The sequence below is a fragment of the Macaca fascicularis genome, chromosome 11, assembly GCF_037993035.2.
Source record: "Macaca fascicularis isolate 582-1 chromosome 11, T2T-MFA8v1.1".
NCBI lineage: Eukaryota > Metazoa > Chordata > Mammalia > Primates > Cercopithecidae > Macaca > Macaca fascicularis.
This window is the reverse complement of record NC_088385.1, coordinates 118,956,715-118,982,907: the sequence shown is the minus strand read 5'-3', so window position 1 is coordinate 118,982,907 and position 26,193 is coordinate 118,956,715. Positions and strand designations below refer to the sequence as shown.

At 42.5% G+C, this 26,193-nt stretch overlaps 1 protein-coding gene across 9 annotated transcripts in view; it reads left to right on the top strand.

Moving 5' to 3' along the window:
• NAA25 (N-alpha-acetyltransferase 25, NatB auxiliary subunit) overlaps positions 1-26,193 on the top strand; it is an 86,742-nt gene that overhangs the window by 34,050 nt on the left and 26,499 nt on the right. For 6 of the 9 annotated variants that reach the window (XR_012420682.1, XR_012420683.1, XM_005572287.5 and 3 more), the window contains 8 exons: positions 8-119; positions 1,042-1,131; positions 4,358-4,527; positions 7,623-7,735; positions 15,805-16,012; positions 16,828-16,917; positions 22,588-22,768; positions 23,506-23,605. Coding sequence is in view for 4 of the 9 variants with exons in the window: in XM_005572287.5 (XP_005572344.1) it covers positions 8-119; positions 1,042-1,131; positions 4,358-4,527; positions 7,623-7,735; positions 15,805-16,012; positions 16,828-16,917; positions 22,588-22,768; positions 23,506-23,605 (1,064 nt within the window). In the remaining 5 variants the exon portion in view is untranslated. Of the gene's footprint in view, positions 1-7; positions 120-1,041; positions 1,132-4,357; positions 4,528-7,622; positions 7,736-15,804; positions 16,013-16,827; positions 16,918-22,587; positions 22,773-23,505; positions 23,606-26,193 lie in introns of all 9 variants that reach the window. The other 3 variants (XR_012420684.1, XR_012420685.1, XR_012420686.1) reach the window with 1 other exon arrangement.

Sequence of the window (26,193 nt, the reverse complement as noted above, 5' to 3'; positions counted from 1 at the left end):
ATTTTAGAGAAGTTGACAAGTGAGATTCAGAGTCGGGAAAATAAATGCATGGCTATGTACAAGAAGCTGAGCAGGTGGCCAGAGTGCAATGCCCTTTCCCGGCGCCTCTTACTAAAAAAGTAAGTAAAAGCTTTCTTTTATACCATTTGACTGTAGTGAGGCTTTAAGACCTCACTGTTGATTTTCTTGGTGTCTTGTGTTTTAAAGTTTCTGGGCATAAAGTTTTCTTATAGTAGTTGTGTCCTGCATGTTTGTAAAGGTTTGTAAGGAGCCTTCATCTTTCAGTAGAGTATTATAATGGTACTTGTAGTCTGGGCGTGGTGGCTCATGCCTGTAATCCCAGCACTTTGGGAGGCCGAGGCGGGCAGATCACTTGAGGTCAGGAGTTTGAGACCAGCCTGGCCAACGTGGCAAAACCCTGTCTTTACTAAAAATACAAAAATTAGTTAGTCGTGGTGGTGCGTGCCTGTAGTCCCAGCTTCTTGGGAGGTTGAGGCACAAGAATCACTTGAACCCAGGAGGTGGAGGTTGCAGTGAGCTGAGATCGTGCCACTGCACTCCAGCCTGAGTGACAGAGTGAGACTCCATCTCAAAAAGAAAAAAAAAGATACTTGTGATCATGGTGCTGAATTCTAGTTAGGGTTTAAGAATGAACACTGAAAATCATTAATTTCTCAAATTCAGTATTCCCCTGAAAGAGAGAGCCTTCATTCTTTGCTGCAGCACTTCTCTCCCCTTCCCTCCATTTTGGAAGTGCTTATGTGGGGACTTGTCTGTTATGAATATTAGTTTTCTAGACCTGGTCATTTTATTGAGGGAAAGAGTAGCTTACTAGTCTTTACAAATACAAAGTAGTATTACTTTGAAAATGCCTCTGGAATGCCTTTTAGAGTTGCAAAGGAAACATGGAGTGGGTGGGGGTGAGCCAACCTACTACATACTAAAATGTAACTTACAAAATAAATTGAATATCATAGTTCCTAAGGCAGATCTGTCACAACTTGAGTTTAATCCTGTGTGCATCATTCAATCTGATTTTAGCTCAGATGACTGGCAGTTCTATCTGACTTATTTCGATTCTGTCTTTCGACTGATTGAAGAGGCCTGGACTCCTCCTGCTGAAGGTGAACAGTAAGTTGTCTTCTTTCCTGAATTACAATGGCGCTTTTTAATATAGTGTAGTGAAAGGATTTCATTATAAGCCAATCGAATTCTCTTTTTCTGTCTCAATAAAGTATTCCTTTCAAAGTAAGAGATTTTTTCCTATTTTTTAAAGTATAAAATACACAAGTTCATTCTAAAAATCACGTTAGTGCCGAAATATGTGGTGTGCTAATTTCCACTTATCCTACCATTCCAGAAATAACTATTTTTAACAGTTTGGTGCCTTTCTGCCAGATTTATTTTCATGTTTATGCTAAGATAATTATTCTTTTTCTTTTTCTCTTTTTTTGTTTTTGAGACGGAGATTGACTCTTGTCACCCAGGCTGGAGTGCAATGGCATGATCTTGGCTCACTGCAACCTCTGCCTCCCAGATTCAAGCAGTTCTCCTGCCGCAGCCTTCCGAATAGCTGGGACTACAGGTGCCCGCCACCATGCCCAGCGAATTTTTGTATTTTTGGTAGAGACGGGGTTTCACTGTGTTGGCCAGGATGGTCTCGAACTCCTGACCTCAGGTGATCCACCCACCACCACATCTTAGCCTCCCAAACTGCTGGGATTACAGGCATGAGCCATTGCGCCCAGCTTAATTATCCTTATATAATATAAAAATGGGATTGTATTAGACATGATTTGCAACCTGTTATTTTCTGCCTTAAAATATTTCTTGAACATCTTTCATTTCTGGTACATATAGATCTCTTTCATTTTTTTTTTTTCCCCCAGCAGCTTAGGAGTACTCCAGATGTACCATAATTCATTTAGCCTTTTCCCTATTGATGCTACTTGGATTTTTGAAGATCTCTTTTTTTTCCTTTGTCCTTTTGTTATTGGCTATCGTAGGCAGCACTACAATAAAATTTTTTTTTCCTTTTTTTTTTGGAGACGGAATCTCGCTCTGTCGCCCAAGCTGGAGTGCAGTGGCCGGATCTCAGCTCACTGCAAGCTCCGCCTCCCGGGTTTACGCCATTCTCCTGCCTCAGCCTCTCGAGTAGCTGGGACTACAGGCGCCCGCCACCTCGCCCGGCTAGTTTTTTTGTATTTTTTAGTAGAGACGGGGTTTCACCGTGTTAGCCAGGATGGTCTCGATCTCCTGACCTCGTGATTCGCCCGTCTCGGCCTCCCAAAGTGCTGGGATTACAGGCTTGAGCCACCGCGCCCGGCTTTTTTTCCTTTTTATAGGCATCTAGAGGTAAATGAATAAATGGCATCTTTTAAAAAATCAATACAGAAGTAAGATTCAAGATGACAGTTATGAGCTGATGCTTGCTTCATAATATTAACTACATTACCTAATTTTTCTTAGTTTTCATTCTTTTTTTTTTTTTTTTTGAGACGGAAACTCTCTCTGTTGCCTAGGCTGGAGTGCAGTGGTGCAATCTCGGCTCACTACAACCTCTGCCTGCCAGGTTCAAACAATTCTCCTGCCTCAGCCTCCCAAGTAGCTGGGACTACAGGCGCTCCCCACCACACCTGGCTAATATTTTTTGTATTTTTAGTAGAGACAGGTTTCACCATGCTGGCCAGGCTGGTCTTGAACTCCTGACCTCATGATCCACTGCCTCAGCCTCCCAAAGTGCTGGGATTACAGGCGTGAGCCACCACACCCAGCTTCAGCTTTCTTTTTTTTTTTTTTTGAGACGGAGTCTCGCTCTGTCCTCCAGGCTGGAGTGCAGTGGCCGGATCTCAGCTCACTGCAAGCTCCGCCTCCCAGGTTCACGCCATTCTCCTGCCTCAGCCTCCCGAGTAGCTGGGACTACAGGCGCCCACCGCCTCGCCTGGCTAGTTTTTTGTATTTTTTAGTAGAGACGGGGTTTCACCGTGTTAGCCAGGATGGTCTCGATCTCCTGACCTCGTGATCCGCCCGTCTCGGCCTCCCAAAGTGCTGGGATTACAGGCTTGAGCCACCGCGCCCGGCTCCAGCTTCAGCTTTCATTCTTAAAGCGGTAAAATGTACAAGACCCCATCTCAAAAATATATGTGTGTGTGTGTATTTAATTTTTAATTTTTGTTTTTTTTGAGACAGAGTCTCACTCTGTCACCTAGACTGGAGTGCAGTGGTGTGATCTTGGCTCACTGCAACCTCTGACTCCTGGGCTTAAGTGATCCTTTTGCTTCAGTCCCCAAAGTAGCTGGGACTACAGGCATGAACCACCACACCTGCCTAATTTTTGTATTTTTTTAGAGATGGGGTTTCACCATGTTGCCCAGGCTGATCTTGAACTCGTAAGCTCAAGTGAGCCACCCTCCTTGGCCTACCATACAAGTGTGAGCCACCATGCCTGGCCTTTTTTTTTTTTTTTTTTTTTTGAGATGGGGTCTTGCTCTGACACCCAGTCTGGAGTGCAGTGGTGTGATATTGCCTTCCACTGTAATCTCTGCCTCCCAGGCACAAATGATCATCCCACAGCAGCCTTCCAAGTAGCTGAGACTGCAGGTGTGCACCACCATAATTGGCTAAGTTTAAAATTTTTTGTAGAGATGGGATCTCCATGCATTGCCTAGGCTGGTCTCAAACTCATGGGCCCAAGCAGTCCTCCCACCTCAGCATCCCAAAGGGCTGGAATTTCAAGTGTGAGCCACCACACCCAGCCTTATATTTTTATTAGGCAATATTTTTTCTTTTTCTTTTTTTTTTTTGAGATGGAGTCTCGCTCTGTCATCTAGGCTGGAGTGCATTGGCGTGATCTTGGCTCTCTGCAACCTCTCCCTCCCGGGTTCAAGTGATTCTCCTGCCTCACCCTTCTGAGTAGCTGGGACTACAGGTGCATGCCACCACGCCCGGCTAATTTTTTGTACTTTTAGTAGAGATGGGGTTTCACCATGTTGGCCAGGCTGGTCTCGAACTCCTGACCTCACGTGATCCGCCCACTTTGGGCTCCCAAAGTGCTGGGATTACAGGTGTGGGCCACCATGCCCGGCCAGGCAATATTTCATATAGACAAAATTATTCATTCTTTTTTAAAAAAGGTTAAGTTATGCCGCAGTAATCAAATGCCAAAATTGAAGGTAATCTTATAACATGTTATCTGTTAGAATATGTTCATAGTTCTCTTTTATTCCTTTTTCTATTATTTTATAATTATCAAAGTTTTTTTTTTTTTTTTTTTTTTTTAAATGAGTTTGGCTTGACTTTAAGCTTTGGGAAGGATGATAGAGGCAATAAAATACCTTTTTCACGTGCTTCTCCTCAGCTCTTTAGAAGGAGAAGTACATTATTCTGCAGAAGAAGCTGTGAAGTTTATAGAAGATCGGATAATGGAAGAATCTAAAAGTTCTCGCCATCTCCGAGGACCACATCTAGCTAAATTGGAGCTGATTAGGCGTTTACGAAGTCAAGGTTGTAACGATGAGTACAAACTGGGTAAGAAACCATATGATATCTGGGAAGCCTGGAGAATGCCCTTAATACCCAAGTGCTATATACGTTATTTGAGATCTACACTGGATAGAGTCATGTTTGGGAAGCAGGTGTCTTCATAGCCTGAAAATATTTGCTAATGAATGGATCACTTATAAAATTAGTCCTTTATCATATATTCATCTTGGCTTAACATTAACTTATCTCCCTGTTCCGTCAGAGTCTTTGTCAGGCATTCTGTTGCTGACCCAACAATAAAGTCAAAATCAACTGGTTGCGGTGGCTCACACCTGTAATCCCAGCACTTTGAGAGGCTGTTGTGGGTGGTTTGCTTGAGCTCAGGAGTTGGAGATCAGCTGGGGCAACATAGTGAAACCCCGTCTACAAAAAATACAAAAAAATTAGTTGGGCATAGTGGTGCACATCTGTAGTTTTAGCTACTCAGGAGGCTGAGGCAGGAGAATCTCTTGAGCCCAGGAGGCAGAGGTTATAGTGATCCGAGATCGCGCCTTCACTCCAGCCTGGGTGACACAGCCAGAAATTGTCTCAAAAATTTAGTTATAAAAAATGAAAAAACCTGGCTGGGTGCAGTGGCTCACACCTGTAATCCTAGCACATTGGGAGGCCAAGGTGGGCGGAACACTTGAGCTCAGGAGTTCGAGACCAGCCTGGGCAACATGGCCGTAACCCTGTTTCTGCTAAAAATACAAAAAATTGGCTGGGCGCAGTGGCTCATGCCTGTAATCCCAGCACTTTGGGAGGCCGAGGTGAGTGGATCACCTGAGGTCAGGTGTTCAAGACCTGCCTGGCCAACTTGGTGAAACACTGTCTCTACTAAAAGTACAAAAAATTAGCCAGGCGCGGTGGCACACGCCTGTAGTTACAGCTACTTGGGAGGCTGAGGCAGGAGAATTGCTTGAACCTGGGAGGTGGAGGTTGTGAGCTGAGATCGTGCTGCTGCGCTCCAGCCTGGGTGACAGTGAGAGTCCGTCTCAAAAAACAAACAAAAAACCAAAAAGTTATCTGGGCGTGTTGGCGTGTGCCTGTGTCCCAGCTACTTGGGAGGTTGAGACACGAGAATCGCTTGAACCAAGAGATGGAGGTTGCAGTTAGCCAAGATCGTGCCACTGCACTCTGGCTTCAGCCTGGGTGACACAGTGAGACTCTGTCTTTAAAAAAAAAAAAAAAAACCCTCAAAAATAATAAAGTCAAAATCAATTTCAAAGTAAAATTGCCAGTTTTGGAAAAGTTTCATGAAGTGGATGAAAGGTTTCTTGAAAATCTGCTCGAAGCACTCAAAAAACTATTGACAAAAGAATATTTGGTGGAATTAGCGATTTGTAACTGAAGAGAAAATTTACTTGGATAATGACAAGATAGCGGAAAAGAATGACGTGGATAGTAAAGCATTGAGAGAATCCTTCAGGAAATTTGATGAAGCCTTTATATCTTTTTATAAAATGATTCTTTATGATCTTATTGCTCAATAAGTAAAGGATGTCGTCATCGTACTAGTTCACAATTTTGCTGGAAAAATTACCACGTCCCTAAAGGAAAGCAGTAATTCTTTGCTCATACTATGAGTTTGCTTACGGGTTTTTATTTTATAATTATTTCTTTTGAGACAGTGTCTCCCTTTGTTGCCCAGGTCCCAGGTTGGAGTGTAGTGGTGCAGTCTCCACTCACTGCAACCTCTGCCTCCTGGGTTCAAGTGATTCTCCTGCCTCAGCCTCCCAAGTAGCTGGAACTACAGGCAAGCGCCATCACATCTGGCTAATTTTTGTATTTTCAGTAGAGATGGGGTTTTGCCATGTTGCCCAGGCTGGTCTCAAACTCCTGGCCTCAAGTGATCTCCCCACCTTGGCCTCCCAAAGTGCTGGGATTACAGGCGTGAGCAACTGCACCTGGCCTAGCTTACAGTTTTTTTTTTTTTTTTTGAGATGGAGTCTGTCTCTGTTGCCCAGGCTGGGGTGCAGTGGTGCAGTCTCGGCTCACTGCAACTTCCGCCTCCCGGGTTCAAGCAATTCTCCTGCCTCAGCCTCCCAAGTAGCTGGGATTACAGGTGCGTACCACCACACCCAGCTAATTTTATATATATATATATATATTTTTTTTTTTTTTTTTTTTTTGAGACGGAGTCTCGCTTTGTCGCCCAGACTGGAGTGCAGTGGCCGGATCTCAGCTCACTGCAAGCTCCGCCTCCCGGGTTTACGCCATTCTCCTGCCTCAGCCTCCCGAGTAGCTGGGACTACAGGCGCCCACCACCTCGCCCGGCTAGTTTTTTGTAATTTTTAGTAGAGACGGGGTTTCACCATATTAGCCAGGATGGTCTCGATCTCCTGACCTCGTGATCCGCCCGTCTCGGCCTCCCAAAGTGCTGGGATTACAGGCTTGAGCCACCGCGCCCGGCCAATTTTATATTTTTTAGTCGAGATGAGTTTCTCCATATTGGCCAGGCTGGTCTCGATGATCTGCCCTCAGGTGATCCTGACCTCAGGTGATTTGCCCGCCTTGGCCTCCCAAAGTGCTGGCATTACAGGCATGAGCCACTGCACCCAGCCTATTTTATAATCTTTATTTTAATTTAAATTTTGAATGGAGTCTTGCTCTGTTGCCCAGGCTGGAATACAGTGGCATGATCTTGGCTCACTGCAATCTCCACCTTCTGGGTTCAAGTGATCCTTTGCCTTATCCTCTCGAGCAGCTGGGATTACAAGCATGCACTATCACACCTGGCCAATTTTTGTACTTTTAGTAGAGATGGGGTTTCACTATGTTGTCAGGCTGGTCTTGAACTCCTGACTTCAAGGGATTGCCCACCTTGGTCTTCCAAAGTGTGGGATTACAGGTGTGAGCCACTGCATCCAGCCCATTTTTTTATTGTTTAAAGACTAGTCAGGTGCAGTGGTGAAAAGGGGGAAAGAGTAGGACAGTGAGTTCAGTTTGTAACTGAACAAGCAGTTGAGATAACCCACTATCTTGGGACCAGCCTCAAGCAAAATTTTGTTTTAATTGAGTGTTTTCAAATTAGATTCTCACTTAAATAGAAAATGCTTCTGTTCATGAGTAATAAAGTGATTTTGTTTCCCGTCGCCCAGGTGATCCAGAAGAATTAATGTTCCAATATTTTAAAAAGTTTGGCGATAAACCTTGTTGTTTTACAGACCTTAAGGTGTTTGTTGACCTCTTACCTGCTACACAGTGTACAAAAGTAAGTACTATACAGTTTAGAAGTTTGTTGGGTGCCTCTATTTGTTGAAACACAGAGTTTAAATGTTTGGGTTTCTTTTCTAAAATGTGTGGAGCTGATAATCATGAGATAAATGATAACTGCCCTGTCAGGCTAAGTACTCTATGTGTTACAACATTGAAGGCATAATTTCTGGTTAAGTCACAATGGGAGTAAAGCCCTAACAGATGGTGGATTCTCCTTTTTTTGACTGTTTTATTTTGAGATAATTAAGGATTTACATGTAGTTAGAAGAAATAACACATCTCATATATCTTTTATCTGTTTTGTCCCAATGGCAACATCTTGCACAATTATAGTGTAATATAATTAGGAAATTGACATTCCTCTCTTCTGTTGAACTTATTCAGTTTTTGCCAGTTTTACATGCACTGATTTTTATGTGTTTGGGTGTTATGTGTGGATTTAGTTCAGTATGTGGTACGTATGGGTGTGTGTCAAGATACAGAACAGTCCCACCACCACCAGAATCCCACATGCTACCGTTTAATAACAATAGCCACCCCCCCATCTCTATCTCTGGGCAGCTACTATGTTTTCTGTCTTTATAATTTTGTCATTTTATGAATATGAAGTACAGCCAGGTGCGGTGGCACGTGCCTGTAGTCCCCGGCTATTTGGGAGACTGAGGCAGCAGGATTGCTTGAGCATAGGAGTTTGAGGCTGCAGTGAACTGTAATCATGCCACTGCACTCCATCCTGAGTGACAGAGTGAGACTCTGTCTCTTTTTTTTTTTTTTTTTTGAGACTGAGTCTGGCTCTGTCGCCCAGGCTGGAGTGCAGTGGCCGGATCTCAGCTCACTGCAAGCTCCGCCTCCCGGGTTTACGCCATTCTCCTGCCTCAGCCTCCGGAGTAGCTGGGACCACAGGCGCCCGCCACCTCGCCCGGCTAGTTTTTTGTATTTTTTAGTAGAGACGGGGTTTCACCGTGTTAGCCAGGATGGTCTCGATCTCCTGACCTTGTGATCCGCCCGTCTCAGCCTCCCAAAGTGCTGGGATTACAGGCTTGAGCCACCGCGCCCGGCAGAGACTCTGTCTCTTAAAAAAAGAAAAAAAGAGGCTGGGTGCAGTGGCTTACGCCTGTAATCCCAGCACTTTGGGAGGCTGAGGTGTGTGGATCACCTGAGGTCAGGAGTTCGAGACCAGCCTGGCCAATAATGGTGAAACCTTCTCTCTACTAAAAATACAAAAAATTAGCCAGGTGTGGTGATGAGCACCTGTAGACCCAGCTACTTGGGAGGCTTGAGGCAGGAGAATTGCTTGAACCCAGAAGGCGGAGGTTGCAGTGATCTGAGATCACAGCAACCACATGGTTGACTCTCCAGGAATTTATGCTGAGTGCAATAAGCCAATCTCAGAAGTTACTCATAGTATGATTCCGTTTATTTAATTTTTTTTTTTTTTTTGAGACAGGGTCTCACTCTGTGGCCCAGGCTCATTGCAACCTCCGCCTCCTGGGTTCCAGGGATTCTCATGCCTCAGCCTCCTGAGTAGCTGGGACTACAGGCACATGCCACCATGCCCGGCTAATTTTTTTTTTTTTTTTTTTTTTGAGACGGAGTCTGGCTCTGTCACCCAGGCTGGAGTGCAGTGGCGCGATCTCGGCTCACTGCAAGCTCCGCCTCCCGGATTTACGCCATTCTCCTGCCTCAGCCTCCCGAGTAGCTGGGACTACAGGCGCCCGCCACCTCGCCCGGCTAGTTTTTTGTATTTTTTAGTAGAGATGGGGTTTCACCGTGTTAGCCAGGATGGTCTCGATCTCCTGACCTCGTGATCCGCCCGTCTCGGCCTCCCAAAGTGCTGGGATTACAGGCTTGAGCCACCGCGCCCGGCCCTAATTTTTGTATTTTTAGTTAGAGATAGGGTTTTGCCATGTTTGCCAGGCTGGTCTCAAACTCCCGACCTCAAGTGGTCCACCCGCCTCAGCCTTTCAAATTGCTGATAGTACAGGTGTGAGCCAGTGTGCCTGGATTTTTTTTTTTTTTTAACTTTTGAGAATTGGGCAACACTTTATTCTATAAAATAGAACAAGTGTTCCCTACTGTTGAGTTTGCAGAGTTCTTCATATATCCTAGATACAAGTTCTTTGTCGGATATGTGGTTTCAAATGTATTCATTATCTTCATGAAATTCTGCAGTACAAAGTTTGCATTTTGAAGTCTAGTGGGCTCTCCTTTTAATGTCTTCTTTGTTTCTTTCTTTTTTTTTTTCTTGAGACGGATTCTTGCTCTCACTCTGTCGCCCAGGGTGGAATGTTGTGGCACGATCTCTGCTTACTGCAACCTCTGCCTCCTGGTTCAAGGGATTCTCCTGCCTCAGCCTTCCAAGTAGCTGGGATTACTGGTGTGCTACCATGCCTGGATGATTTTTGTATTTTTGGTAGAGATGGGGTTTCACCATGTTGGCCAGGCTGGGAAGATTGGAAGTCTTTCTGTGACAGGGCTGCCACCATCCATTCTCCCAGAAAACTTTCTGTTGTCCCCATGTGGAATGGATGAAGTGCACTGGAAGCACAGTAGATATAATTAGAGTATTTTTTTAGTGACCACATTTTTAGTCCATGAAGGTTCAATACTTTGGCAGACCTGGGGTTACACATTTGGGGCAGATAGAGCAGTGTATTCCCCAACTGATAAGTAACCAGTGGTCTCGGGTTCTGAAATGACTGCTGCCATTCACATTGGTTTAGTAAAGCTCTGTTTGAGTTGCTGTGGTTATAGGGCTCAGGCCAAGCCTGGAAGTTTCTGGATAAATTGTAACACATTCAGAAAGGAAAGTTATGGGTTATAGGAGGATTTAAAAGCATATAAGAGGGAAAAATGGTTGAGTGGAGGAGAGGTTTGGTCTGTCAAGGACAGAGTGATATTGCTGTTCACTTATTTGAAAAGCTGTATTTAGAAGAGGGAGGAGAACAAGGACCAGCAAGAAGTTCTACAGGGAGCTCAGAATTTGACTCACTGAGAAAAAGATCTTTCTTAGTAGTGAGAATTCTCTCGAATACTGTGTGGGAGCTTCATGTTACTGGAGGGATTGAAGTGGAATGTAGATAAACCATGTGGGAGGGATTCATTCAGTAAGTGTCGAGCATATTGTGTGCTAAGCCCTAAGATAAGGAATAACTGATCTTGTCTTACAGTGCCTATTGTTTTGCTAGTTGAAGCATCAGATGGTGGGGCTGCATTAGAGGAACACTTGCTGCTTTTAGCTTAGATTCATAAAGGTTTGCTACCATGAATCTAGTACCAGTAACCTTTTCTGTACAGCTCTACTTCATTGGTATGTTTGAGAATCTTAGGTCATCTCATGTGATCCCACATAGTAAGAATCATCTATTCAGATGACCCTTACTAGAATTCTAGCAGTGATAAGCTCTAGTCACTATTCTGTGAGAATAAGGATTTAAAGCTGTTACATTGAGTTTATAGTCCTAGTCTATGTAAATTTTACTTGAGAGAGGTAATTTTGCTGCCACTTTTTGACTGTAGAATGACTTCAGTAGGTAAATATCCTGTCACTCAGCAAGTATGTTTGTCAGAGGATTACGAACTGTCCAAGTCAAGCTGAGAATTGTTGTCCTAATGAATTATGGACCAAATCTTTTTAAAGTCTGACTAGCCCCTAAGAGTGAGCCAGTGAGTTCAGTTATCCTGAAGTGGCTTACCCTGGGTATGTTGTAATCTTTGTTTCCTTTGCTTTAGGGTTTTAGCTAAACAACAAAATGATTCTAGTTTTTTTTTTTTTTTTTGAGACGGAGTCTCGCTCTGTTGCCCAGGATGGAGTACAGTGGCATGATCTTGGCTCACTGCAACCTCCACCTCCTGGGCTCAAGTGATTCTCCTGCCTCAGCCTCCCTAGTAGCTGAAATTATAGGTGTCTGTCACCATGCCTGGCTAATTTTTTTTTTTTTGAGACAGTTTAGCTCTTGTCGCCCAGGCTGGAGTACTATGGCGCAATCTTAACTCACTGTAACCTCTGCCTCCTGAGTTCCAGTGATTCTCCTGCCTCAGCCTCCCGAGTAACTGGGATTACAGGCGCCCGCCATCATGTCCAGCTAATTTTTTTTGTATTTTTAGTAGAGATGGAGTTTCATCATGTTGGCCAGGCTGGTCTTGAACTCCTGGCCTCAAGTGATTTGCCCACCTTGGCCTCCCAAAGTGCTGGGATTACAGACCTGAGCCACTGCACCCAGCCTAATTTTTGTGTTTTTAGTAGTGATGGGGTTTCACCATGTTGGCCAGACTGGTCTCGAACTCTTGACCTCAAGTGATCCACCCACCTCGGCCTCCCAAAGTGTTGGGATTACAGGCCCGAGCCACCGCGCCCGACTGCTTCTAGTTTTTATTTTTTATTTTATTTTATTTTTTGAGATGAGTTTCGCTCTTGTTGCCCAGGCTAGGGTGCAATGGTGCCATCTCGGCTCACTGCAAGCTCTGCCTCCCAGGTTCAAGCAGTTTTCCTGCCTAAGCTGCCCGAGTAGCTGGGATTACAGGCATGCACCACCATGCCTGGCTAATTTTGTATTTTTAGTAGAGACGGGGTTTCTCCATGTTGGTGAGGCTGGTCTCGAACGCCCGACCTCAAGTGATCCACCCGCCTCAGCCTCCCAATGCTGGGATTACAGGCGTGAGCCACTGTGCCTGGCCTCAGCGATTCTAGTTTTAAAGGAAATATTTTACACAGCAGTAAAACTGTACAGACTAAAGAATGAGCAGATTGTTTTGTAACAAAACCTTGTCAGGAAGATTTTTCTTTAGCATCCACTAAAGAAGGCCGCAATAAACCTAACTAATACATAAAATGGCTTGCAAGGTTAGAAGAACTGGCAATAGAAACTATACAAGCATTTAATCAAAAACATGAAAATAATGGCTAGGCCGGGCGTGGTGGCTCAAGCCTGTAATCCCAGCACTTTGGGAGGCCGAGACGGGTGGATCACGAGGTCAGAAGATCGAGACCATCCTGGCTAACACGGTGAAACCCCGTCTCTACTAAAAAATACAAAAAACTAGCCGGGTGAGGTGGCGGGCGCCTGTAGTCCCAGCTACTCAGGAGGCTGAGGCAGGAGAATGGCATGAACCCGGGAGGCGGAGCTTGCAGTGAGCTGAGATCCGGCCACTGTACTCCAGCCTGGGTGACAGAGCGAGACTCTGTCTCAAAAAAAAAAAAAAAAAAAAAAAAAAAAGAAAATAATGGCTAGGCATGGTGGCTCATGTCTGCAATCCCAGCACTTTGGGAGGCTGAGACAGGCAACTTGAGTTCAGGAGTTTGAGACCAGCCTGGCCAACATGGCAAAGCCCCGTGGCTACTAAAAATACAAAAATTAGCCGGGTGTGGTGGTGCATGCCTGTAGTCCAGCTACTCTGATGGCTGAAGCAAGAGAATCGCTTGAACCCGGGAGGTGGAGGTTGCAGTGAGCCGGGATTGCACCACTGTACTCCAGCCTGGGCAACAGAGTGAGACTCTGTCTCAAAAACAACAACAAAAACATGAAAATCAGTGCTGCAGTTTGTTAAAAGTATGGAATATATATATCTGATCATAATGATTAAAATTAATAGAATTATAGGTAAATCGAAGCAAATTCATTACAGATGTGAAACTGCAGGATGAGTGGGATTTGGTTTAATTTTTTTTTTTCATTTGTATCAAAAAATTACATGTATTGGAGCTAGGCGCAGTGGCACGCACCTATCGCAGCTACTCAGGAGGCTGAAGCAGGAGGATTGCTTGAGCCCAGGAATTCGAGTCCAGCCTGGACAACATAGTGAGACCCCTTCCCAAAAAAGGAAAAAGAAATACATGTGCTGTGTACAATTGAAAAAGTCAGATAGTATCACAAGGCTTGTGTTGAGAGGCAGTAGTCACTCTTTTTTTCCAGCTCAACAGATGCAAATCACTTTCAACTAAATTCTTTTGTTATTTTCCTCCATATTTTGAGATTATTTTCATATTTCCTCCATATTTCTATATTATTTCAATTTATTTTTATAGTTATAGTCTTAAACTATTGGTGCCCTTCTGTGGAAGGTGATTAGTTGTTTATAACAAATCAATTGCCCCCTTATATACTTAGGATAAAACATAAGATTCTGTTGTCTCTACCCTTCTCTTCACCAATGTAAGAAATGCTTTCCATTCCAAAATGCCTGTTTGCTACTATCTGTTTAGGAACTTACATATTTGTTTGATAGCATTCTGGGATATGGTTAGGAGTACGGGGTGGGAGCCTGAAATTATCACTGAATAAGCAAATTTCACTTTATTCCCCTGTTTTCAGCTATGACTGCTGTCTCTGACTCTTTCTCTGGTTCAGCGCATTACGGCTATAAAACCCAGGCTATTCTACTCACACTTAGAAATTCCGTCTGTGGACTTTGGGAGGGGCCTAACTTCTTAGAAATTTATATATTCTATTTTAGTCCCATCAGCACTTTAGCCTTTAGGGACACCTGGTGCCCTTAGTCTCTGAGTCTTCCAAGATTCTGTGACTAGAGTGCGCTTCCTGCTTATTGGGGTCTGCCTCATTGCGTACTGTTAGATTTCGGTGTTCTTGGCAACATAAGTTATTTCTTACCAACTGTTCTTGTATCTTTTGAATCTTGATGATTTTTATTTGCTGTCGTCTCTCATTTCTTCACATATTCTTTTTTTCTTCTCTTTTTTGAGACAGGGTCTCACTGTGTCACCCAGGCTGGAGTGTAATGGTGGGACGATGGCTCACTGCAGGTTCAAACTCCTGGGCTCAAGCCATCCTCCTGCCTCAGCCTCTTGAGTAGCTGGAACTACAGGCGTGCACCACTATGCCTGGCTGTGTGTTTTTTTATTTTATATTTTTAGTAGAGATGAGATCTCACTATGTGCCCAGGCTGATCTTGAACTCTTGAGCTCAAGTGATTCTCCCGTCTCTGCCTCGCAAAGTGCTGGGCTTATAGGTGTGAGCCACAGCTCCCGGCCTCTTCACACATTCTTGATCTTTGTGGGTTTATCCTTTTTTTTTTTTTTAATATGGAGTTTCACTCTTGTTGCCCAGGCTGGAGTGCAGTGGCGCAATCTTGGCTCACTGCAACCACCGCCTCCTGGGTTCAAGCGATTCTCCTTCCTGCCTCAGCATCCTGAGTAGCGGGGATTACAGGTGTGCGCCACCATGCCTGGCTAATTGTTTTGTGTATTTTTAGTAGAGATGGGGTTTCACCATGTTGGCCCAGCTGGTCTTGAACTCCTGGCCTGAAGTGATCTGCCCGCCTTCTCCTTCTAAAGTGCTGTGATTACAGACCTGAGCCACTGCACCCGACCTCTTCTTTTTATTCCTTACTGGCATCTTAATAGGATTTTAGAATTGAGAGGAAATAATCATGTGTTTAATAAATAAATGACTAGAACTGGTATGTGGGTTTTATTTTGTAATTTGAATCCAAATTTAAAGGATGAAAAACATTTTAAGGCAAGATGTAACCATTGGGAGAAAACTGGATGAATGGTATATGGGATCTCTGTTATTTCTCATAGCTGAGCATGAATCTATAATTATAATAAGTTCAATTAAGAAAAATGTAGGGTCACTGACATGAGGTAAACAGTGTCTTTCCATGTATAACCTTTCCTTTCAGAATTTACCAGCATAATTACAGATTAAAATTTTAAAAATTGTTTGGTAATCTGCTCTTTTCTATAGTCTTCCTAATGTTCTCATTGCTGTAATATATATTATGTTAATATGCTAAAAGTTGTGGAACATTTTCAGAATTATAACAATCTTTCACTGCCTGTAGTACATGGTATTGACGAATACTTTTGGCCAGTAATGAATGAGTGTGCCAGTTTCATTGGAGCTTCACCAGTGTTGTGTGCTGTCACAAATTTTTTTCATTTTAGCTATTTTGGTAGATAGAAAATGGTGTATGAAAGGAATTTTAGTTTTTGGGTTTTTTTCTTGATGTCTTTTTCTAGACCATTTCAATTTCTGTTAATTATGGCCTACTGAAGACTAGTTGTGTTTTGAGACCTTTGCTCCTTTTTTCCCCACTTTGCAGTTTATTAATCAGTTACTTGGAGTTGTTCCTTTGTCGACACCAACAGAGGATAAGCTGGCACTGCCTGCTGACATCAGAGCTCTGCAGCAACATTTGTGTGTGGTGCAGCTGACGAGGTTACTTGGCTTGTACCACACCATGGATAAAAATCAGAAATTGAGTGTGGTCAGAGAATTGATGTTAAGGTACCAGCATGGACTGGAATTTGGTGAGCAACCATTCAAAATGTGCAGTAGTTCCCTGATCTACGCTAAGACTTAGAAGTCAGTTTTTTAATCACCTGTAGCACCCTGTTTTAATGAGTTTTGTAAGGAGACTATTTTGTCTGGGAAGACCATCTAAGTAATATGATGTAAAGCCTTTCTTAAGCCTGGAGTTTTAAATAATTTGGATTGGCTTTCAGTTGTCTATGTTCTTGATCTGATGAGCTAACTTTTTATTAGATTGGGGCTCATATAGATTGCATAGTTTATAATTATCACATTTTCTGCTTGTAGGCCTAAGTATTCTTAATATACAGACTGTAAGTGAACAAAAGGAATATTGTAAATTGTAAGATAAATATTTAGTTTAGAAATAGATGATCTTCAGATAGGTGTGGCTTTTGCTAGATATATGTGATAGACACATAATTGTCTGACTATAAGATGTCAGTATTTATCTGTAATCTAAAGAATTAGATGAAGTGAGGAGCATATTGTGAATTTAGTTATACATGGCACTTGGCTTATGTTCTTTTCTTCACTTCGACCTCCTTCAAATCTTCCTTTTCTCCCTTTGGGACCATCATAGATACCACCTCTGCTCTGGAACCCTACCTTCTGTTCCAGCTGAGTGTGGTTTCACCTTCTTTTGAACCCTTTGATTCATGGTTCATATTTTTCTCCTGATACTTATCTTGTTCTTAATTTTCTTTTACTTTTCCTCTATTCCCTCCTGTCACTTTCCTGCTTTTAAAAACTCCTATGGGGTCAGTAATAGTTGAACAAACATTAAAATAGATATGATTTTTTTCCCCCGTAGGGAAAACCTGTTTGAAAACAGAATTGCAATTTTCTGACTATTACTGTCTCCTTGCTGTCCATGTGCTTATTGATGTATGGAGGGAAACAGGTAAGTAGCAGTGATTTCAGTTCAACTTTACTTTTTGCTTTTATTGATTATAAGTCCTGCATTCTTTTGTTAGACTAATTATACAATCCATAAATTTTATTTATGCTTTTAGGTTCTACTTTTCTTGATATTTCTAGGGTGCTTCCAGAAAAACCTGTTTTGGCCAGGTGCGATGGCTTCTGCCTGTAATCCTAGCACTTTGGGAGGCTGAGGCGGGTGGATCACCTCAGATCAGGAGTTCAAGACTAGCCTGGCCAACATGACGAAACTTCGTCTCTACTAAAAATACAAACATTAGCTGGGCATTTTGGCGCATGCCTGTAGTCCCTGCTACTTGGGAGGCTGAGGCAGGAGAATTGCTTGAGCTTGGGAGGCGGAGGTTGCAGTGAGCCGAGACCGTGCCACTGCACTCCAGCCTGGGCAACAGAGCAAGATACCGTCTCACAACAACAACAACAACAACAACAACAACAAAAACTGTCTCCAATTTATCCCCTTGTAACCAGGATAATGTTAAATTAATGGATATCTGTTCTGTTTTTAAGTGTTTGTGAATAATAAGTAGTGACTATAAAAAAAATACTATGACAAAGCTACAAAAATTAAAATACAATGAAACTGACTAAGAAATACATGCACAGGCCTATGGAACAGAATATCTTTTATTCACTTCAAAAAATTTTATATACAGAAAAATGCATTCTTTCTGGAATGTAGTCTGTCTCATTTAGGATAAAAATATAAGACGTGGTAAAGGAAGCATCGTGAGTGATTGGGGAAGAAAAGGATGATTCAGCAAATGGTATTGGGTTGCCTTTTCTTTAGGTCCCACACCCTGACATATTCTCTTATTAGCAGTTTTGGAGAAAAAATAACTTTAGGTGCTTATTGCATATTATTCATGAGAATTAAACTATAGAAGAAACAAAGGGCTGAAGAGGCAATGGTAAGCAAGATAAACACAACCTCTGCCCTCATGGATCATTTCACAGAGCTCTCAGTTTTGCTTGTTGTTGAGATGGAGTTTTGCTCTTGTTGCCCAGGCTGGAGTGCAGTGGCGTGATCTCAGCTCACTGCAACCTCCGCCACCTGGGTTCAAGCGATTCTCGTGCCTTAGCCTCAGAGTAGCTGGGATTACAGGCATGTGCCACCACACCCGGCTAGTTATTGTTTTGTTTGTTTGGTTTTTTTTTTTTTTGAGACGGAGTCTCGCTCTGTCACCCAGGCTGGAGTGCCGTGGTGCCATCTCAGCTCACTGCAAGCTCTGCCTCCTGGGGTCATGCCATTCTCTTGCCTCAGCCTCCCAAGTAGCTGGGACTACAGGTGCCTGCCACCACGCCCGGCTAATTTTTTGTATTTTTAGTAGAGAGGGGGTTTCACCGTGTTAGCCAGGATGGTCTTGATCTCCTGACCTCGTGATCCGCCCATGTCGGCCTCCCAAAGTGCTGGGATTACAGGCGTGAACCACCGCACCCGGCCAGGTTTTGTATTTTAAATAGAGACGAGGTTTTGCCATGTTGGCCGGGCTGGTCTCAAACTCCTGACCTCAGGTGATCCGCCCACCTCAGCCTCCCAGAGTGCTGGGATTCAGGTGTGAGCCACCGCACCCGGCCTTATCATGCCATTCTTAAAATCCTTCAGACCTCAGGAAGCTGAGGCTTGAGCCCAGTAGTTCAAGGCTGTAGTGAGCTATGATCACACCATTACACTCCAGCCTGGGTGACAGCAGGACCCTGTCTCTAAAAAATTTAAAAAGAAAAAAAATCCTTCAGAGGTACCCTGTTTTCCTGAAGATAAACGTCAAGTGTTTTAGGATATTTTATAATGCTATTTATAATCTGGCCTGTGTCCACATCTCCAGATTCTTAGGTATTTGTGGTCTTGAATCTGCTTTAAAATTTTTTTGCAACTATCACTTAACATCATGTTGCCTGTCTTTGAAATAACTTTCTTACCTCCCTCATCTAACTTTTACTCAAATGGTGCCTTTAACAAAGCCTGTCTTGATTTTAACTCCTTCACCACTGGGGATTTTATGCTCCTCTGAACTTCTGTAGAACATTGTATGTAACCATATGGTAGTGTGTTTTTTTTTTTTTTCAGTTTGTTTTGAGATGGAGTCTCACTCTGTTGCCCAGGCTGGAATGTAATGGCACGATGTTGGCTCACTGCAACATCGTCCTCCCGGGTTCAAGCGATTCTCCTGTCTCAGCCGCCCAAGTAGCTGTGATTATAGCACGTGCCACTATTCCTGGGTAATTTTTGTTTTTGTTTTTTGTTTTTGAGACAAAATCTCGCTCTGTTACCAGGCTGGAGTGCAGTGGCGCAATCTTGACTCACTGCAACCTCTCCCCTCCTGGGTTCAGGTGATTCTCCTGCCTCAGCCTCCCGAGTAGCTCGGACTACAGGCGCCCGCCACCACACCCGGCTAATTTTTTGTATTTTTAGCAGAGACGGAGTTTCACCATGTTGGCCAGGATGGCCTCCATCTCTTGACCTTGTGATCCACCCACCTTGGCCTCCCAAAGTGCTGGAATTACAGGCGTGAGCCACTGCGCCCAGCCTGATTTTTGTATTTTTAGTAGAGTTGGGGTTTCGCCATGTTACTCAGACTGGTCTCAAACTCCTAACTCCGGTGATCTGTCCGCCTCGGCCTCCTAAAATGCTGGGATTACAGGCATGAGCCACCGAGCCCAGCCCATGTTACTTGTTACACTGTATTGTACCAAGGATGACAGTGAAATCCTTGTCATCAGGTAACTTGTTATTTGAGCCCCTAGATTCATGAGGCTGCATAGGGCAGCAAAAGTCATTTTTACATGAAAACATTAATGAACTGCTCACATAATTTGATCCCCACACAGATAGCCTTTCTTACTTATGCCTAGCATCTGTTCTCACCAATAGTGACTATGGCTTTGCTAGTCTCATATATTAATATTTTGAGCAAGATACGTGGCCATATGATAATAGTAACAACTGACAGTTGATTAGCAGGCATGTGAAAGTACTTTACACAAATTAAACAATTTTATTTTAGTTTATTTTTTTGAGATGGAGTCTCGCTCTGTCGCCTGGGCTGGAGTGCAATGGTGCAATCTTGGGTCACTGCAACCTCCGCCTCCCAGGTTCAAGCGATTCTCCTGCCTCAGCCTCCTGACTAGCTGGGATGACAGGCGCGCACCACCACACCTGGCTAATTATTGCATTTTTAGTAGAAACAGGGTTTCACCATGTTGGACAGGTTGGTCTTGGACTCCTGATGTCGTGATCCATCTGCCTCGGCCTCCCAAAGTGCTGGGATTACATGCATGAGCCACTGCGCCCGGCCAATTTAAACATTTTAACAATATAGTTACTATCACAGTTTTATAGATGAGAGAAGTGGAGGGCAGAGAGAAAAAAGGTAAAGTGTCCAAAATCCTGCAGTGCAGACAAATACATGGGAATCATTTGCAAAATGAAATTGTAGATCTTGTAAAGATGCAGGGCTTCTTAAAGTCAGTGAAAGGGATGATGATGAAGTATTCCAGTCACAGTCATAATCATTGTTCAAGGTGCACCTGGCAGAACTTAGAAATCAATAGAAAGTTGATGAGGGCATTTAAAGAGATTCATTTGAATTCAAAAGGATTGAGTGCTTCAGGAAGTTGATGTTCTCGAATATTTTTTTCTGAAAGGCTTTTTTTTTGAGACAGAGTTTCACACTGTAATCCAGGCTGGAGTGCAGTGGCACCGTAGTAGCGCTCTGTAGCCTCAACCTCCTGGGCTCAAGGGATCCTCCCACTTCAGCCTCCTGGGTAACTGGGAGTATAGGCACATGCCACCATGCCTGACTAGTTTTTGTATTATTTATTTATTTAGTTAATTTTAAATGTTTTTAAAATTATTTTTTATTTATTATTAAATTTTATTTTTATTTTGAGATGGAGTCATACTCTGTCACCCAGGCTGGAGTGCTGTGGTGTGATCTCGGCTCACTGCAACCTGTGTCTCCTGGGTTCCATCAGTTCTCCTGCCTCAGCCTCCTGAGTAGTTGGAATTATCCACCACGCCTGGCTAATTTTTGTATTTTTAGTAGAGAAGAGGTTTTACCATGTTGGCCAGGCTGGTCTCGAATTCCTGACCTGAGGTGATCCGCTTCCCTGGCCTCCTAGAGTCCTGGGATTACAGGTGTGAGCCACTGCGCCCAGCCAGTTTTTGTATTTTTTGTAGAGATGGGGTTTTGCCATGTTTCCCAGGCTGGTTTGAAACTCCTGGGCTCAAGCCATCTCCCTGCCTTGTCCTCCCAAACTGCTGGGATTACAGGCATGAGCTACTGTGCCCGGCCTATCTTTCTTTTCTTTTGGAAAACAGCATATAGAATATTACCTTAAAATCTTACTGTATGGTGCTTTCATTTTTGCTGTTGTTACTGACTGTAAAAGTAGCTTGTTCAAATTTTGGAAAGCAGTTTACTTAAAATCTCACCTTTTTGGACCTCAAAAGCACTCTATCACTTTTGCATTTTTTTCTTTTTTTTCTTTTCTATTCTTGAGACAAAGTTGCACTCTGCTGCCAAGGTTGGAGTGCAGTGGCATGATCACAGCTCATTGCAGCCTCAACCTCCTAGGGTGAAGCAGTCCTCCCAACCTCAGCCTCCTGAGTAGCTGGAACCATAGGCAGTGTGCACCACCACATCTGGCTAATTTTTTTAAAAATGTTTTTAGTAGAGACGAGGTCTAGCTATGTTGTTCAGGCTGGTCTCAAACTTGTGGGCTCAAGTGATCCTCCCACCTCAGCTTCCCAAAGTGCTGGGAATATAGGCATGAGCCACCATGTCCAGCTAACATTTTTTTTGTGTTTTTCTTCTCTCTCTCTTTGTGCATATTTTAAGAGTTGAGATCAACTCTTTGTACTAACTTGAATTTTCTCTCTCTCTCTGTGTTTTACTGAACATTATTGCACAAACATTTTCCTTTGTAATTAAAAAGTCTTCATTACTGTCAAGTAGTTATATGATGTTTCCATGTGTGGAAGTTACCATAATTTACCTAATCAGTCTCCCGTCATTATATCACTAGATAGTACGATAACTATTTTTATATATAAAGCTTTATCTGTATTTCATAGTATTTTCTTTAGATGGATCCTAAAGAATAAGTTACTTAATCTTGAAGCCTACAGATACATGTACCTTTTGAAATTTCATAGACCAAAAAAAAAAAATTTTAGTTTGATTATTAATGAGTAAATATTTTCAAACATCCTATTTGCCATTCTGTTAGTAGAGTTACATATGGAAGAAAAATGATGTCTATAGAGAACATCTGTCTGGGGTTTCATAAAGGAAATCCTGCAGGGTCAAGATGCTGAGCTCCAGTTTTCCTTCAAAGTCCATGTCTTCCCAGAATCTGAGATTCTGTAACTTCCCCCCATAAGACCTGGCCACTTAAAATCTGCATCATTTTTGCCGTGGGCATGTTTAAGAATAGACTTAACTATTAAGGGACTCTCTATTTAGGCGAAATTCTCTATTTTGGTTATAGATGTATATCTAAAATTTGTTCTCTGTCATTTAACTTCATTTATAGAGTGGGGGTGATGATGTCAATAAGGTTTTGTTTTTTGTTTTTGGGAAGCTTTCATTTGCTGTCAAGATCAGTGGATAATATTGTATTTTGGTTCTAGGTGATGAGACTGCTGTGTGGCAGGCCCTGACTTTGCTGGAAGAGGGATTAACCCATAGCCCTTCCAATGCTCAGTTCAAATTGCTGCTTGTTCGAATCTACTGTATGCTGGGTGCATTTGAACCAGTGGTGGATCTTTACTCCAGCCTTGATGCTAAGCATATCCAGCATGATACCATTGGGTTGGTAGTATATACTCTGAATAATGAGCAGCCAGCTACACCAGTGTGGGGTATACAGGACTCTAAGTTAGATTTTAAAGTTGATCCTGACATTAAGCCTTTTTGATTAAATAATAATCTGTTATGATTCATTGCAAAGCAGAAAGATTTTTATATCTCCCAGCATTTTGTAGTAATTTGAAAATTTGCACAATTTAGAAATGTAAGAGAGTTTTCCTCAGAGATAGCAAACATATATATATATACACACACACACATACACTTTGAACCCTTATTCTTAGCACACATTATTTTGAAGTGTTCATTTCCGCTTTGCAGTTGAAGTTGACACTTGTACTTTATTGACCTCAACAAAGTTTGAATTTGTATTTTGGATTTGTATTTAGACTACTCTTTATTATTATGCTATTATCACTTAATGGCATTTTCTCTGTTGTCTATGGTGCTGTTTTAGGAAGACAGCATTATGTTCTCTTAGACCTTTTATGTGCCATTAATCATCAGAGTGTAAGAAAGCCTAGTATAGAACTTTACGTCTCCCACAAAACTGAGTTAACTTTTTGCTTTTTTAAAAATTTTAACTTGTGAATTAGATCATTTCTGTGGGTGTATGTTTTAGTGTTTTCTTATGCCTAACTATTTTTTTGCCAAGTAATTTGAAGCGTAATATTTGTTACTTGAGGTAGGTAAGTAAGTATAACATGTCTTTTTTTTTTCCTTCTTTCCTTCTGATCTAGTTATCTTTTGACCCGATATGCTGAATCTCTAGGTCAGTATGCTGCTGCGTCCCAATCCTGTAACTTCGCACTCAGGTTTTTTCACTCCAACCAGAAAGATGTAAGTGAAAAACTATTTTTTAACGTGATCTTGCCTGCTGACTGCACACTGTTGAGGAGTGCGTCACCTCATGTCACAAGTACACGTGTTAAGGTGCACTATGCTGAACTAGCAAGTGCCCTTAGACCACAGCTTACTGTCCAAGGCTGGTAGGGAGAGGTAGAGAGTTATTTGTGTTTGTTAGAATGGGTGTGTTTGATAGATTCTTTGGAAAGTTGCATTTAAAACTGGTATTTAGTGAATGGGAAGTGTTATTCATCTTAGACCTGTCTTTTGATCTCTAAGAGACTTTTCCAAGGGTAAAAGAAACAGCCCATAAGCATTCATAGCCTGGGATGCCATTTAACATTCTGCAGTAGCAGCTGCTCTCCGTTACTTTTATTTAACTCTGAAATGTATGTCCATTGTGCTGTTTGCCAACAGTGAATGTACTTGTATTTTCTTAGAAAATTAAAAGGCATTCCAAGAAACTTAGGTGAATAATATGTTTTTTAAAGTAGAAATAAATAAAATAGAGCTTCTCTGTGCCATAATGAAAGGATGGGATTTGCACCATATTTTTCACTGCAAGCAGACTTGGGCTCTACTTGTTGGTTAAGCAGAAGTTTTTGTAGGAAAACCATATGGTCTGTACTCAGTCGACCAATTGTGAAAAACTGCCCAACAATGAATGTGGAGAAAAGGAATGTCTCCAGGGTGGTCACTGCCTACTTGGTTTTCACAGACTTCTAGGCCTCATCGCTTGAAGTTGGCTGTGCCAGCTATCTGCCCATAGCCTTCCATTCTCATGGTCTACCAGCAATTAAGGAACTAGCAAGGAAGCTAGTTTCTGGGGTTCTTCTTGGCAAACACTCATGAGGATTTTTTTTAAACCCTTTCGTTTTAGTATAACAGGTTAACTAATCTATCTTCCATCTAATTCTTTAAGGGTATGTTGTATTAAATAGAAGCATTTCTGAACATGGGATATAGGTTTGTTCTCAGTTTATGATAATTACGTTCTGACAAGTTTCAGGGAATGGCCTAGAGGGCTGGAGTAGCAAAAGGACAGCTCGGAGCAGATGGAAAGCAGCCTCTTGTGCTTAGATAATGAGCTGTGTACCATCAGTTGGTTCTTAGTCCTGTATCCCCTCCCCAAAGTGGTCCCCCTACCCCCTCCCAGTGATTGGTATCTCCGTTCAGACCTCATTTTGTGGCACGCCTCTGATCAGGGAGAGAAGAGAATGAGTATTAGTATCTGAGCATGTTGCTCAGAAGGTGTGCTGGCCTGGCTTAGTGGTCAGAAGGTCATCTCTAGGATGTTGGGTTTCTAAAATCTAGCATGGATGAACTATAAACCTATGAATTTTCATTGTGTATTCAAGTATCTGTACTTGACCTCCTGTTTTCAAGAAGTTTCATTAAAAAAAAAATAGGATTGGTTTCCTCATCTCATTTATCCCCTCATTTCTGTATTTATAAGAGAGATTAAAGAAACATTTGATTTACTGAAGATTCCTTTTCAAAGGTTTGTTTCTCAAATAGCTTTGAGGTAGTGGGAGCAAATAAGGGATTCATTCCAGCCCGGTGGCTTTTCCTCTAGCTTTCAATCATCCAGCATTCTAGAAGAACTGTATTACTCATGAAGATGTGGTCAATAAAGACACATTACTTTATATACATCAGACTTAGGCTTTAATTTTTTTTTTCCCACAAATACTGTGTCTGAAGAGTTTTTTTGAAAGAAAACTCTAAAAATAAAATTACAGAAGTATTATAATATAGGCAAAGGAGACCCCTGGGAGCAATTTGAGGGGATGTGTCATCCTCAGTGTTTTTTTTTTGTATCTTTGTTTGATGTTTTGCTGATGGTTGTGTGTGGCAAAAGTGACTAATTCATCTGAATGTATGTGATGTTGAACCTGATAAAATCATAGCATTTTATTGATCAGAGACTAAGACACTTCAAATATATTTTGATTACTGCTAAGAAGATGGAGCTTATTTAATCTGCTGAAAGGAGAAAATATTGAGGAGTCCTAGAGGCAAAAGAAAAATATGGTACAGGCTGGGCACAGTGGCTCACACCTGTAATCCAAGCACTGGGAGGCTGAGGCAGGTGGATCACCTGAGGTCAGGAGTTCAAGACCAGCCAGGCCAACGTGGTGAAACCCCGTCTCTACTAAAAATACAAAAATTAGCCGGGCATAGTGGCAGGTGCCTGTAATCCCAGCTACTCGGCAGGCTGAGGCAGGAGAATTGCTTGATCTGGGAGGTGGAGGTTGCAGTGAGCTGATATTGTACCATTATACTCCAGCTTGGGTGACCAGAGAGAGACTCTGCCCCCCGACCAAAAAAGAAAAACACAGTACAGCTAGGAACATGTAGCTTGACCTTAATGTTGAGTGCCAGATAGAGACTGTGATGTGAGCTGTTTCCTAAAGAAATCTAAGGCTAAGAAAGATTATGATTGTAGTGTCTTACTGTGTGTGTTCAACCTTGTGCTTAGAGTATTAGAAATATCTCTGTTCAAATCCAGAGTTCTGTACTCTGCGTCTTCTATTCTTGGTAGTTTTTGGGATCCCCGGATGCTTTTTCCTTGGGTGACT